At 38.2% G+C, this 15,720-nt stretch overlaps 1 protein-coding gene across 2 annotated transcripts in view; it reads left to right on the top strand.

Annotated features, from left to right (window-relative positions):
- The window catches only part of TPR (translocated promoter region, nuclear basket protein), a 67,611-nt gene that overhangs the window by 50,995 nt on the left and 896 nt on the right, over positions 1–15,720 (top strand). Inside the window, exons 44-50 of one of the 2 annotated variants that reach the window (XM_081112666.1) lie at positions 6,997–7,178; positions 8,296–8,364; positions 8,471–8,565; positions 9,676–9,782; positions 11,642–11,737; positions 11,865–12,024; positions 13,958–14,076. In XM_081112666.1, the coding sequence (XP_080968792.1) occupies positions 6,997–7,178; positions 8,296–8,364; positions 8,471–8,565; positions 9,676–9,782; positions 11,642–11,737; positions 11,865–12,024; positions 13,958–14,076 (828 nt within the window). Of the gene's footprint in view, positions 1–6,996; positions 7,179–8,295; positions 8,365–8,470; positions 8,566–9,675; positions 9,783–11,629; positions 11,738–11,864; positions 12,025–13,957; positions 14,077–15,720 lie in introns of both variants that reach the window. The other variant, XM_081112665.1, reaches the window with a different exon arrangement.

Genomic DNA, 15,720 nt, shown 5'->3' with positions numbered 1-15,720 from the left:
ACTTGTTCTGCTTGAATCCAGTTTTTCCTGTTAATGGCAAGGTTGTCTTTCAGGGTTCATATGGCTTGCTCAGTAAAGTGGGTATCTCAGTCACTAGAGATTGTGTAAGGTAGACCCCAAGTGGGAAACACATTTTCTAACAGTTTCTTTGCCTTTGTAAAGGCATCAACCTTTTGGCAGGAGAAAGCTTCAACTAACTCATCCAGATTACATACACATAAAAAGAAGAACATGTTGATAACCGAAACTTAAGTGGTAGTTGAATGAAGTTGAAATTAATTGTACCATGGTGGATGAAGGCATGGAAAAAAATGCCAGGGAGCTGAAGTAACCAGTGACCGTCTTGGGTTTCCCATAGCCCCAACTATTCATTTAATGTACAATCATTGTTTATCCATATTTATGTTACCCATGTAATTTCAACACACCAAAATAAGCCTAGTTTAATATTTCTCTTTTGTAAGGAGAGAAAACAAATCTTTTGAGATGTTTCAGGGGCATTTACTTATAATTTAAATTTGGGGACGTTTGTCAAAATACATCAAAAGATGTGGACATTTGACTAAATAAGATCATAAGCCATTATGAAGCAACTAGAGGCCCAGTGCACGAATTCGTGCACCAGTGGGTCCCGAAATCTCCAAGGGGTCCCAGATTGCGAGCGGGTGCAGGCCAGGCTGAGGGACCCCACAGTGCACAATTGGGTCCAGGGAGAGATGCAGGAGGTTGGCCAGTCGAGGAGGGCCCCCGGGAGGGCTCCAGGGCATGTCCGGCCTGTCATGCTCAGTCCTGATTGGCTGGACCCCAGCAGCAAGCTAACCTACTAGTTGGAGCGTCTGCCCCCTGGTGGTCAGTGTACTTCATAGTGAGCAATTGAGTGGCCTTAATATATCATTAGCATATTACACTTTAGTTGGTTGAATGGCCGACCAGTGGACCGGTCACTTAGCATATTAGGCTTTTATTATATAGGATACTTAATTATACATTTAAAGAAAAATACATGCATACGGCCCTTACAACACAAGCACTATAGTGACAAGTACTGACCTCAGGAGAGCTCTGGCTGAAACAACCCTTATTTCACTGTTTCTTTAGGAAAATATACTCTAACTTTCAAGTAACATGATTTTGCTCTGGAAGATAATCTATTCTTAGTGCTCACAGTAAGAAAATATGTACATTTTTCTTTGTCATAAAGGTGAGTGTCTTTTTTTGGAGCCTTCTCCCAATTTCCGATAACGTTCCGTAAATTCTGAAAGAAAAAGAAAAAATGCTGTTTACATAGCAAAACTTTAGTTCTTACTGTTTAGGAGATTTAGTTTTCTTAAGTAATCAAATACTTAATTAAGATAATAAAACACAAAATTATTTTGATAAAGCACAGAATATTTGCTTTCTAGGCAGAAAACTTTTTCAGTTTCAGTAACAGATCAGTAGTCCCTTTTTCAGTGGAGAGAAATCTAACTCCAATTTTGTATCATCTTACTTATTGGAGTAATAAACACAGAATAAAAATATTTAATTCTGTTGATTCTAAAGATAGGCCTTTTTAACCAAACCCATTTAAAACCAGCTTTAATATCAAATATTTTTTTTAGATTATGTGATTCTGAAGAGCATTTGGGTTAGTCTGTTGTTGTTTTTTGAGAATTCTCATATAAGCACTTGTTTGTTTAAGCCAATTTAATATAAATTAGCAATACCATACAGGGTAGAAATATCCTATATCTAGAACAAACATATAGTGATATACAAAAACATACAGACCAATGGAGACAAATCTCATAGCTTTCATTTTATTTATTTTTAAATCTTTATTGTTGAGGGTATTACAGATGTCTCCCCTTTTCCCCCCCTGAATTGTCCCCCTCCACCAGGTTCCCTCTCCGCCCCAGGCCTTCACCACCCTATTGTCTGTGTCCATAGGGAATTAATATATATGCATGTAAGATCTTTGCCTAATCTCTTACCATCCCCCTTCCTGACCCCTTCGCTCCGAGATTTGTCAGTCTATTTCCATGCCTCTGATTCTATTGTATTTACCAGTTTATTCTGTACATTAGATTTCTTACTCGTTTGATTTTTAGATTCAGTTGTTATGTATTTATTGCCTCTTTATTGTTCATATTTTTTATCTTTTTCTTTTTCTTCTTCCTCTTTCTCTTCTTAAAAGAATACCCTTCAACATTTCATGTAACACTGGTTTGGTGGTGATGAACTCCTTTAGCTTTTTCTTGTCTGTGAAGCTCTTTACCTGACCTTCAATTCTAAGTGTTAGCTTTGCTGGTTCTAGGTCCTTATTATTCATCACTTTGAATATTTCTTGCCACTCCCTTTTGGCCTGCAAAGTTTCTGTTGAGACATCACCTGACAGTCAGATGGGTGCTCCCTAGTAGGTAACTAAATGCTTTTCTCTTGATGCTTTTAAGATTTTTCTCTTTGTCTTTAGCCCTTGGCATTTTAATTGTGATGTGTCTCAGTGTGGGCCTCTTTGGGTTTCTCTTGTTTGGAACTCTGTGCTTGCTGGACTTATAAGTCTTTTTCTTTCACCAGGTGGGGGAAGTTTTCTGTTACTATTTCTTCAAATAAACTTTCAATATCTTGCTCTCTCTTTCCTCCTCGTGGCACCCCCATAATGCAAATGTTGGTATACTTAAAGTTGTCCCAGAGACTCCTTACAGTATCTTCATATTTCTTTTTCGTTTTTCTTTTTGCTCCACTGATTGGGTGTTTTTTGCTTCCTCATTTCCAAATCATTGATTTGATTCTCGGAATTGTCTACTATTGAATCCCTACAAATTATTTATTTCAGTTAGTGTATGCTTTATTTCTGGCTCATCCTTTTTCATGTCTTTGACATTCTTACTAAGATCCTTGAAGGTCTCATTATGTCCCTTGAAGCTCTGTTTGAGTCCCTTAAAGCTCTCATTAAGATCCTTGAGTAACGATGTAACCATGGTTTTGAACTTGGTATCCAATAGTTTGTTTGCTTCCATTTCTTTCATTTGTAACATGTTTCTCTTCGTTTACATATTTTGGCTGCTTCCCTGTTTTTGTTTCTATGTATTAGGTAGAGCTGCCTAATTGGTAGAATTGCCTTGTGTAGTAGGTGTCCTGTAGGGCCCAGTGGCTCAGCCTCCCCAGTTACTTGAGCTGGGCACTCTAGGTATGCCCTTGTGTAGGCTGTGTGCACAGTCTTGTGGTTGGACCTTGATTTCTGTTGGCGTCACTGGGAGGAATTGACCTCCAGGCCAATTGGCTGTGAGGACCAGCAGTGACTATAGTGGAAGAGCAGTTGTGCAGAAGACACCCCTATGGAGCAGGACTTGCTTCAGTGGTGCTTTGATGCTCACTGAGTCTGGCCCTTGAGTGTGTTGCTTGTGGATGTGTACAGTTAAAATCTGGTATGGTCTGAATCTGTCCAATGGGTGTACTGGCTCTGGGACCTCCTGGGAGGTGCAAAGTCAGCCACTTCCTGGGTCCACCTGGCAGGAGCTACTGAGAGGAAATCCTGTAGATGGCTGCTACTTGTATTGGACTTGAGAAGTGTCCGGGCAAGGCCCAGCTGTGAAGCAAGGCAGGCTGGTGCTAGTGCAGGGTCCTGGTTGGGCCTTTTATATATAGGTTTGGTACACACTGACTCCAGCTGCTGCTTATTTGAGAGATTTTAGGAAAATCTGAAGCCTGAGTCAGGACAGGCCATTCATATGGAAAAGCTGCTGCAAACAGCTTGGGTGGGGCTGCAAATTGGATGGGGTGGGGTCTCAGAGAATCACCAGGGCAGAGGGAACAGTGTGAGCCAAGCTGATGGAAACTCAGGGCTACCAGTCAGCTCTGAGATGGGGGAGGTCCCAGCACAGGAACAATGATCCCTGTAAGGACCCCCGTTTGGGGGAAAGCCACCCCCAAGTTCCTGCCCTGATGCCAGACAGTCCAGTTCCTTCCTGTATGTGTCTGGGTCTCCCAAAGCTACCCAGCGCTAGAGATTGAGTCTGAGTAAGTTCATGCACTGGCCCTTTCGGGGAACACATGGGTCTCCAACAGCCTCCATGTCACTCAGCCACAATCCCCACTGGATTTTACAACCCAAAGTTATGGGGGCTTCTCTTACCAGCTCTGGAACCCTAGGCTAGCGGTCTGGTGTGGGGCTGGGACCCCTTATTCCTCACAGAGGAAAAGCAGCCAAAATGTCCCTCCTGATTAAAAACAAACAAACAAACAAAAAAAAACCAGCACGGGTACCGGTTCAACCCATTCTGTGCCTCTGGCCCTCTTACGAGTCTCAGTGTGCTTTCTTCTTTTCTTCTCTAGTTGGACTTCCATTTAGCCAGCTTTCAGGTGGTTCTGAATGATGGTTGTTCCGTATTTCAGTTGTAATTTTGATGTGGTTGTGGGAGGCAGCAAGTACCAGTGTTTACCTACTCTGCTATCTTGGTTCTCAATCATAGCTTTCATTTTAAAGCAGTAGCTTTTATGGCCCAAGTACAGTGAATAATTCAGGGCTGTAAAACTGGATCCAAATGATGTTTCTGGCAGATGGACTGAGTGAGTTCGGATTTTACTCAGATGACCAAGCTTTGCATGCTGTAAGAATTCCTTTAAAGCCTTTTTAAAGTAATCTGTTATCAATCAAAGAATGCATTCCATTGTCTTCAAGGGTGCCCCTTATCATGGACTTGTCAGCAAACACAAACAACAGAAAATGGAAAGAAAGTGTGCACAATAAAGTTCAAATTCTCAGGAGGTAAAAAGAGTGGCTTCAGGACGCCTGAGTTTAAAAGTGGTAGATTTTCCTGGAGGATGATGGCTAGAATGGAGCCCGAGCACACGTGGCAGCTGCCACGTGTCTGGAGATGAAGATGGGGGAGGGGAAGAAACCACAGACCCAATATCACTTCTTAACTTCAAGCCAATGAACAGAGTACACACAGAGCGAGATCAACATATAACACACAAAGTAATTGAGTACTATCCTAACCAAATCTTAGATAAACTATACAAGTTACAGATTTCAAATTCAAGTGGCCAAACAAATGCAGCCAAACCAGTTCAAAGATCAGGTAAAAGTCCTACAATTATTCTCTTCTCCAGCAGGGAAATAAAATAAATGTGGCTTATTTCAAAGGAAAATGGAGGAGAAGGGAGTTCCTGGTTGTACATGCCAGGATGACTTACCCTACTTCCAAATCGAGCACATCGACTTGCAGAGACACAACAAATATACTTAATACGGTTTACCACAAAGACACAAACGGGTAGAGCCCCGAAATCCTGATCCTACTCTTAAATGGAGGCCCCCAAGTAAGTTTAAAATGCAGATAGCTTTGTCCAAAGGTAGAGAAAGCCCACATAGAGGATTCCTGGCTACACACTTACCCCAAAATGGAGCACCTTACCCCAAAACAAAACCAACGTAGATTGAAGTCCAAAGGCCATTTTCTTATTCCAAATGGGCTCTGTGCTGATTTGGCCAGTGCCTGCCAGGGAAAGTACCTTCCGAGCCCCCAAGGCAAAACATCCTTCCTTGGAGGCTGTTCCAGGTTGGCCTACCACGAGCACTAGCTCCTGGCTGGCTCACCAAATTGTTACTGAAAGCCAAGTTGTGTGCCCAATGTTTAGAAAGGCCAAAACTCAAAACGTTCGAGCTTGGAGTAAGGAAAGGTTTATTGATCAAGAAGACACCAAGGGAGAAGATGGGAGACCTAAATGGTACCTTATATCCATCTTACTCCCTGGCCTAGGTTAATGGTTTTTAAGGGGCAAGGGGAATAGTGCTGGCAAGGCAAGTTGTAATTGGGGTCCTTAGAACTTGGTCATTTATGGTAACGGCATCAACACTGGATCTTCCTGGACAAGTTTCTTGGTGTCTGAAAGGGTTCCAGTGTTCAAGGTTGATTATGTCCTGGTCCTTTGGTTAAAGGGGGAGACTTTGGTTCCAGGTTCAGCTGGAGACCAAAGCTCTTTCCTCTGCACATGCTTCACTACGTGATCTGCAGTTTTGGTCCGCTCTGAAATGAGCTTCAGGGTCTTTTTAGGACGGGTGCATTTTGAGCTGATTCTATGGTTACATCTGTAGGTATTATCTCTAAATGTTACGTGTTTTAAGGGAAAATGTTCATATACATTTTTCCCAGATACAAAGCATATAACAGATGCTCATTGAATACTTGCTAGAGAGTTTTCCTTTTTACAATCAAGCAAAAATTGGCCTATAAGTCTGGATAAAATTTAATTAGTGGATAGATTATGTACATTGCCAGTAGTTAAAAAAATGCTTTTTCTGAGCATGTGTGCTTGTATTGAATTATCACAATAAGCTTGTCAGGTTTAAGTACCAGTGTAGAATCTGAGAAACAGAAGCAGAAATAAGCAAAGTGGCATAACCAAGGTCACAAAGCTATTAAGTGTTAAAGCTAGGATCTGTTCTAGACGTAACTTTTAAACTACTAAATTCTGTAATATCTTATTGAACTTTCAAAGTAGGTAATAGCTTCTGATGTTTCTATAATGTATATAGAAGACCCAGACTTCTGAAGGACCATAAAATTCAAAATTTAGGAAAACCAGAATGTAAGAGTGTCTTATTGGGCTTTTCCCAATAGTCTTCATCCTGTTTGAGTGTAATACTGATGCCATAGTGGTCCCACTCTAAGTAATTTGCCCATTTTAATAATAGGAGCCAAAATGTATTAAATATTTTATCATGTGTTAGACTAAGTGCTTATGTCTACTATTTGAATCCTTCAGAAAAACCTTTCTTGTAGATTACATCTGTTGCATTAACCAACCAAAGAGGTTCAGGAACTTGACTAAAAGCCATACTACTGATAATTGCATACCAATTATCTCTGGGCCCACCATACCTCACTACTTTCCTTCTTGAAAATATTACTGAAGTGAACATTCCTAGTGGCAAGATTCATACTTTAGGGATTGTCCAAGTTATTTTGCAGTAAGTTTAATAGTTCAAAATAAGCTTCTCTTTTCCTGTAGGTGAAGGAAATACGGGTACTGCAGAGTCCTCTTTTTCCCAGGAGATTTCTAGAGAACAGCCATCATCAGCATCTGAAAGACAGACTCCTCGAGCACCTCAGTCACCAAGACGTCCACCGCACCCACTTCCCCCAAGACTAACCATTCATGCCCCACCTCAAGAGTTGGGACCACCAGTTCAGGTATTGAAAGTAGTAGTCATTCTGAAAAATGAACTTTTAAAAATCTTGGCTCCTTTCCCTTTCCATTAGATATTGCCTTTTTTCTCCAGAAATTAAGTGAACCCTGTAATGTTTTGGCATATTTTTATAAAATTCTTTGAACTGAAATGAATCTCTGATTTCCTTGAAAGTACAAGGCTGACTAGAAGTTGTGCATAAGTTGAAACTGTTATAGCCATAGCAAATAAAAGTCTGGTCACTGTTTCTACAGGTTACAAAAGGAAAAAGATATTCTTGGATTTTAATTAATGTAAAATGTATTTTAGCAGCTGACCACCATCTGTTTAGAAGTGTGTTTTTTTCCTCTAAGTTGCATGTTTTTTTAAAAAGGAAATTCTGTTCTGCTTAACAAAACATTTTTCTCTTCATTTTTTAATAATCATACATATTAATTCCCACTTTGAAAATTAATGAAAGTGTGCATAACCCTTTACATGTAGCACTCTTTGGACATCTGTTAATCAGAAGTTCTTTCAGAAACAGGACAAGTACAAAGGCTCTATTAATAATCTAGCTTGAGTTTTAACCCTTTAGAGCATAGAACATTTTCAAGTGTAGATCTACTAAAATACCACTGGTGAAGAAAACTGCATTATGTGAATGTATAAAGTCTTAAAAGAGTGTGTATGGATCCTGCAAAATCTATCAGTTTAAAAATGACTAAATTGAGAAACCATTTATATGTAGTTAGTACTGCTAGTAATATTTCCAAAGGATAAGTAAGCCATAAAATCCGAAAGCATACTTACTAATGAATAAATTAGTTACAAAGAAATAAGGTATGATCAAAGATTAGTTTTAAATATTGGTTAATATTTTGTCTATTAGTTGTTGAAATATTTGTTAGTTTAATGTTATAGTCTGTATAATTAAAAAAGTTGTCATAGTTTAAAACGGGTTTCTTTAGTATAAGATTAGTGGCAGTTTTTCCTGAAAAAATATCCTGATGATTATTACATCATCTGCTAACATTTTGGTTATGGTATTACCAAGTAAGCATAATAAGCTCTATTGATATTTAGTGTTTGTTTCATTGTCTAATTCCTTAAAAACAAATGTAATTCCTTTCTTGGCCCAGAGAATTCAGATGACTCGGAGGCAGTCTGTAGGACGTGGGCTTCAGTTGACTCCAGGAATTGGTAGCATGGTAAGTACCTACCCCCCATGTAAAATCAGTTTATTTGTTCAGCAAATATTTGTGTAGTCGATATGTGTGTTTCTGTCATGCCTGTTTAATTCCTTTTTTGTTTTAGCAGCAGCATTTTTTTGATGATGAAGACAGAACAGTTCCAAGTACCCCAACTCTTGTGGTGCCACATCGTACTGATGGATTTGCTGAAGCAATTCAGTAAGTGAATGAAAGAGAAACATTTTGTGACTAATCAAATTCTTACTGTTTCACTGTTAATTTGTTTACATTTGATTGACTCATTATTCCTTGAGACTTCTACTGTGTACTATTTTCAGGGGGTATTATGGGAGGGTTGAGAATGTAGTGTTGGGGAGAATTATATAGAGGGAATGAAATACAGTTGCTTCCATCAGAAATTTGTAGTTTAGAGTCAGTATAACAGTGGTTAAGAACATGGAGTTTAGAGTTAGAATACCTGGGTTTGAAACCTAGCTGTTCTGCTTAATAGCTGTATCAGGTTATTTAGGTTAACTATTCCTGAGTATCCTTATATTTCTTACGGGAATGATGATACAATAGTTTCCACCTTATACATTGTAAGAATTAAAGAATTTATGTTAATATGTTTAGAATATTATTGGTAGACAGTAAAAAGCTTTGTAGATTGGTGGTATTGATAAGTACAGTGATCATGGTGGATAGTATTGTGAAAGTGCTAAGCATATGAGCAAATAAATATAATCTTAGTAATCTAGGAGAATAGAGGTATAAGCAATAGTCTTTGTTAACACAAGTGAAGAAGTGATTTATTTCAACAATTAAGAGGAAAGAGTCCGAGAATACTTAATGGGAACAGCATTGAATCCCTAACACTAATTGAGCATATCCATAAATCAGTTTATTTAATCCTCATACCAAGAGAGTATTATTGTTGCTCTTTTATAGCACAGAGATGTTAATGAATTTGCCAGAGGTCAAACAGCCAGGAAGTGGCAGTTTTTGGTTTCAAACCAGTCAGTCTGGCTCTAGAACCTATGTAAACTATTGTGCTATACCACTCCACGTAAAGGATAAAAAGGCTTTCCATGTGAAAATATATGTGTTTAATAGATACATAGAGATATGTTTAATTAACAGATTCAAGAAATATGAGGCATATAGTTCAGAGACACAAAAGTTATTTATATATAAATCAATTCCTAATCAACTTTATTTTCAATCTCTTTCCTTCTCATTTTGTTTATGCTCATTTTTTTTTATATTCTTTTTATCATTGTGCATAGGGTAACTTTACATTTCATCTTAAATCAATTTTTGTCTATTTAGTTCCCCACAAGTTGCTGGTGTTCCTAGATTCCGGTTTGGGCCACCTGAAGATATGCCACAGACAAGTTCTAGTCACTCTGATCTTGGCCAGCTGGCTTCTCAAGGAGGTAAACAGCTAGATAAAGGCTTGTATCTCCTGGGGTTTACTTATATTTGGTAATAAACTATTGTGATATGATTTTTTTTAAGTAAGCATATATAAATATAAAAGAAATTGAGATCTAAATAATTCCTCTAATTTATGGGGAAAGCTATAATATATGTACTATTTACAAAACATCGTCTTACATATAAATCTTTTCAACAAAGTTCTGAGTTCTTTAAACATAGACCCTAGCTGTTACATTTGTATCTCTTCTGGCACCTAGTATAGCATCATCTACTAAGTGTTAAGAAATATTTCTTAAACCAGTAAACATATGTAAATACTACCACCCGTTTTAAAGTTTCTGGAAGAAATGCAACATATTTTGTGTTTGATTTGACAGTTTCCATTTTACCAATAAAACACACAATTTAACATTTCTAGTTAAATGCATAATATAAGTTAGATATTTTCTATTAACATTACAAATAAGAAAAAATGTTAAAAATATGTGGAATAAAATGACTCCTAAATTAAGTAATAGTAGTTGGTTATTTGGACATGAATTATGCATTTCTGGAATTAATGACATTTAATCTTCATTTGGTACCCATGTAGCCCACTATATTTCTGGGAAGCTATTATATAGCATTGTCTATTACTTTAATAAGTCCTAAGCAAAAGACTAATCTGTAGTCCTCATCTAAGTCATGTAGTATAAATTTGTCCCCTAATGGTTTAGGTTATTAGGTTTAACACTATGCCTCTACAATATGAAATTGTGAGTTAACTTCATAGAAATTCAGAATTTTATGTGGCAATTTTTAGACTTGGAAGTTGCCACCACCTACTAACTTTGTAACCTTGGGAAAGTTAATTAACCTTCTTGAAATTTAGTTTTGATAGCAAAAAGGGGACTAAGTAATACCTTGCAGTTTTGGTGATAAGTAGAATCTAACATAGTTGGATATTCAGTAAAGTTACCTTCTATAAAACTATAAGAGCAGCTTTTAGCTGTTCTTTTTTTTTTTTTTTTTTATTAAGGTATTACAAATGTGTCCTCATCCCCCCCATTAACCCCCAACCTCTCACCTCCCCCCCCATCCCCCCGCCCCGCACACTCATGCTCCCATCCCCCTGTTGTCCATGTCCATTGGTTTGGCTTATATACATGTATACAAGTCCTTCGGTTGATCTCTTCCCCTTACCCCCGCCCTCCCCTACTTTCCTTCTGGGGATTGATAGCCTGATTGCTGTTTCTCAGTCTTTGGGTCTGTCCCTTTTCATCAGTCTATGTTGTTCTCTATAATCCACAAGTGAGTGAGATCATGTGGTATTTATCTTTCATTGACTGGCTTATTTCACTTAGCATAATGCTCTCCAGTTTCATCCATGCTGTTGCAAGAGTTCCTTTTTTTTTTTTTACCGAGCATAGTATTCCATTGTGTATATGTACCAGAGTTTTCTAATCCATTCATCTGCTGATGGGCACTTGGGCTGTTTCCAAATCTTAGCTATGGTGAATTGTGCTGCTATGAACATAGGGGTGCATATATCCTTTCTGATTGGCGTTTCTGGTTTCTTGGGATATATTCCTAGTAGTGGGATCACTGGGTCAAATGGGAGTTCCATTTTTAGTTTTTTGAGGTAGCTCCATAGCTGTTCTTTTTTTTTTTTTAAGATACTTATATTAGTGTTAAGGAGCATAAAGGATGTGTTTAAATTGTATTTACATTTTGAGGGATTGATGTTTGCTTGATGGGCTAATTGTGGATTTTAACAAAGTTGTGTCTTTGCTGATTAATTTTTTTCTTTCAGATACCTCGCATATTGGCACTTTTGTATTCTTTCTCATTCATTAATATTCAGAATTGTCTTTAGGTTTAGGAATGTATGAAACACCCCTCTTCCTAGCTCATGAAGAAGAATCCGGTGGCCGAAGTGTTCCCACTACTCCTCTGCAAGTAGCAGCTCCAGGTAGGTATCATATTACTAGATTGTGTGTTTTATTGGTAAAATGGAAACTTATGAGGCATCTTTGGGCTGAAAATTAGGTAAACCACAAAGTTAAAGTGTTCGTTGCTTTTCTGGTCTTGTTTTGAAGTGAACGTATTTACTGAGAGTAGTACCACCTCTGATGCTTCAGAGCATGCCTCTCAGTCTGTTCCAATGGTGACAACATCGACTGGCACTTTATCCACAACCAATGAAACAGCAGCAGGTGATGATGGAGATGAAGTATTTGTGGAGGCAGAATCTGAAGGGTAAATGTTTACTTTGTAATATTTGCTTGCCTTACACTTGCCAGACTTTTGCATTTGTTTTCCTTTAGCCAGGAAACAATCTGTTGAGCTGTATTTTCAGTCGCATCTTATTACAAAAGTAAACCGAGCCATCTATTTTGAAAGATTAATTTTTGCATATAATAATATTTTGGGACTTGGAGGTTGTTATTACAGAAGACAAATGTTAGCTCCCTGAACATTGCATAATATATTTATTCTAGAACAAAATATTTCTTTAAAATCACTGGTACCCTTCCATTAATGTAGCTGCTTGAACTTTTCCCCCAAAAAGAAGTCTTTTTGTGAAAGTTAGGAATATTAGGAAATGATTCAACTTTCCATTTAGTAGTGGGCTTTCAAATGAACCTCACTTATCCTTAATGTGCATTTAGAACTTCTTATAAATTAGAATTTATCTAGTAGTTTTCAAGACCTGACTGTATTGGTAACACATCTGTTATAAACAAAGTTGTCTTGGAGAAGTTTAACTTTCAAGATGGAATCTAATTTATTTTTAAATATATTTTTATTGATTTCAGAGAGGAAGGGAGGAGAGAGAGAGAAACATCAATGATCGGCTGCCTCCTGCTCACACCCCACTGGGGATTGGGAATTGAACCCTGACCTCTTGGTTCATAGGTCGATGCTCAACCCCTGAGCCACACCAGCCAGTCAGAAACCTAATTTTTATAAATAAAATAAAAAGTTGGGCTACTTCATGAGTAGAAGCAGAGCTAGAAGTACAACCCAGATTTCCTATGTAGAGCTCAGATATTTTGTTTTAATATATTTTATTGATTTTTTATAGAGAGGAAGGGGGGGGGAGGGAGAGAGAGAGAGAGAGAGAGTTAGAAACATCGATGAGAGAAACATCGGTCAGCTGTCTCCTACTGGGGATGTGCCCGCAACCCAGGTACATGCCCTTGACCGGAATCGAACCTGGGACCATTCAGTCCGCAGGCCAACGCTCTATCCACTGAGCCAAACTGGTTTCGGCAAAGATTTTGTTTTATTTAGCAATATTTTCTTGGCATGATCATTGGCCAGTTCTATATAAGGAAACAAGCAGGTTTACTTATTATGCTCTATGAGGACTACTTAATTTGGGGGAGGTTATAGACCTTACTGAGAACACTAGCCGCCGTTAATTCCATGCCATGTATGCAGGTCATTTCATATAAGTCATTTCTAACCCATACAATACCTTTGCAAAGTGTCATCATTTTACAAGTGAGAAAGCTCAGAGTCAGAGCATGTATCTCTGGTGACTGACTCAGCCCCATGTGCTTTAGCTTCACACCTGACCAGCACTGTTCAGTGTAGGCACACAGTCAGGAGAGAGAGCTTCCAGGTACATTGTTAACTAATAACTGTACTAAGATTGAAGTTGTTTTGTACTTCTATCTCCTCACTTGCTTTTGGATGTGCTTTCTGGAATGGGAGAGAGAAATGGACTTACAGCCATTGAGCCAGGGATTTCTACCAATAGCCTGTCTCATCTGCGCTAGAGCCCCTTTTGAGTTAGTGATCTTTTAATAGTTGTGACTTGTGAATTATTTTACTACTATACTCTCCTAGGAAGTTGTTTTGAGGTTTATCAAAATCTGGATAGTCTATCTCCTGCAAATGTTAAGAATGTAAACATCCCTTGTCAAAAAGAAAAAAATTTATAAAAATGAGAAGAAAAAAACAAAACTAAATTTGGAATGTGAAAAGAGGCATGAGGAAGAAGCAACTTGTCCCCTGCCCCTTTAAAAATATATATGGCTACCAGTATCAGGGTTGGCAGTTTTGATTTGGAGTAGAACTCTGCATTAAGTGATAAACTATATGGAAAAGAGTTTGGAAACAATAGGATACACTCTAGGATCAGTTTTATATTTTCTAATCAATTTTTGTTTTCCTTTCTTAGTATTAGTTCAGAAGCAGGCCTAGAAATTGATAGCCAGCAGGAAGAAGAGCCTGTGCAGGCATCTGATGAGTCAGATCTTCCTTCCACCAGCCAGGACCCTCCTTCCAGCTCTTCTGTAGGTAAGTTCCAGCTGTTGACTACATGTAACTTTACACATCACACTTGTTCGCGAAAGACACTTTTATTGCTAACAATTTTATCATTTTTTTCCCCTGAATTGTAAAAAGCTTTATTTAAGAGGGAAATTTTATTTTCTTACAGGGAACTTGGTTTATATTAAAGAAAATTGGTTGTATTAGTGGTGCTAAAGGGGCTGTGGGGGGATGGTTACTAAGGAGTAGTACTTTAGGCCTCTCTCTTGCCTAAACCAGAGCAGCTCCATTTTTGTTTGTTCTACATATTAGAGTTCTACAGCGGTCTGATATACAGTACTGCTCAACAACTCTCTGTATCAGACAGTATGCAAAGTCCTTTATATATATTGATTCATTTAATTCTCACATCAGTCCAATGTGGTAAGCATTCATCCCCAATTTATAGTTATGGAAACAAATAACTTCTCCAAAGTCACGTAACTAGTAAAGAATAGGCAAGCCCTGAGCAAGCTCACAAGTTTGCCTCCAGAGACTCCAATCTTAAACAATATACTATCCCAACATGCCTATCAATTTTTAGGTAGGGAATTACTTTTATTAAAAAAATATAGTCCTCAGTCATCCATTCCGATTATTTTCACTTTAAATTGTTATAGCAGTCATTCTCCAACTGCCAAGTTTTATGGAAGACATGCTCAATTACCACGTTCTCAGTCATGGAACACTGCCATCTCAGGGTCTCTTCTCCCTTAGCTGCTTCTCTGGCACATCAGCCTGGAGCCAACATCCCTAGTTTCCAATCTCACATCCACCTTTTAGCAGCTGGCAACTTTAAATCAATGGACATTCATAAGTAATCTTGCAGCTGAGATTAGAAATGTCTACGACTATCATTATTAATAACAATTAGTGAAGTTTGGTGCCCCCAGTTATACTCTAACATCTCATGAAAATTGTTATTTCTCAGCAGAATTGGAACTAGTTATATCTTACTAGAGCTTGCATGGAAATATATGGTTCTTGTTCTCTTTTCAGTATAATATAAAATTAGGATCTCTTTAAATTTATTTGAAAATATAAAACACTAAACTTTCCTACCTGAGCAGTTATTCATTTGGTTAACAAATACCTGAGTGTCTACCATGTGTTGTCAGGCAGTTTCACAGAAAGCACTATTAAGTGACATTTAAGTAAACACCTAAAAGAGGTTCGGGAATGAAGCTGTGCAGTCATTTGGGGGAAGAGCATTCTAGGGCGAGAGAAACAGCAAGTGCAAAGTCCATGAGGCAGGAGTGTGATGTGTTCAAGCTCAGCAAGGAGGCCAGTGTGGATAGACTACAGTAAGGATGGAGAGATTAGCGGGTGACAGGATACATCTAGTAGGTCATTGTAATTGCATTGACTTTCATGGATAAAGGGAGTTTTGAGAGGGCTTCAAACAGTGACATGATCTGACTTAAAGACTTGACAGTGTCCGTTTGGCTGCTGTGTAGAGAAGAGACTGAGAAAAGTAATGAACAGAAACAAGGAGAAAATTTGGAGGACATCCCAGGTAAAGATGATGTTTTAGACAGGATTATAGAGTTAAGGTTGTGGGAAGAGGTCATATTGGGATATAAATAAAGGAATTTTCTTTTTGCCCTTTTAAAAAAACTTTCAAATATTGCA

Source organism: Myotis nattereri, assembly GCF_964212035.1.
Source record: "Myotis nattereri genome assembly, chromosome: 18".
NCBI lineage: Eukaryota > Metazoa > Chordata > Mammalia > Chiroptera > Vespertilionidae > Myotis > Myotis nattereri.
The sequence above is the reverse complement of the archived record's forward strand: the minus strand, read 5'-3'. Positions and strand labels throughout refer to the sequence as shown.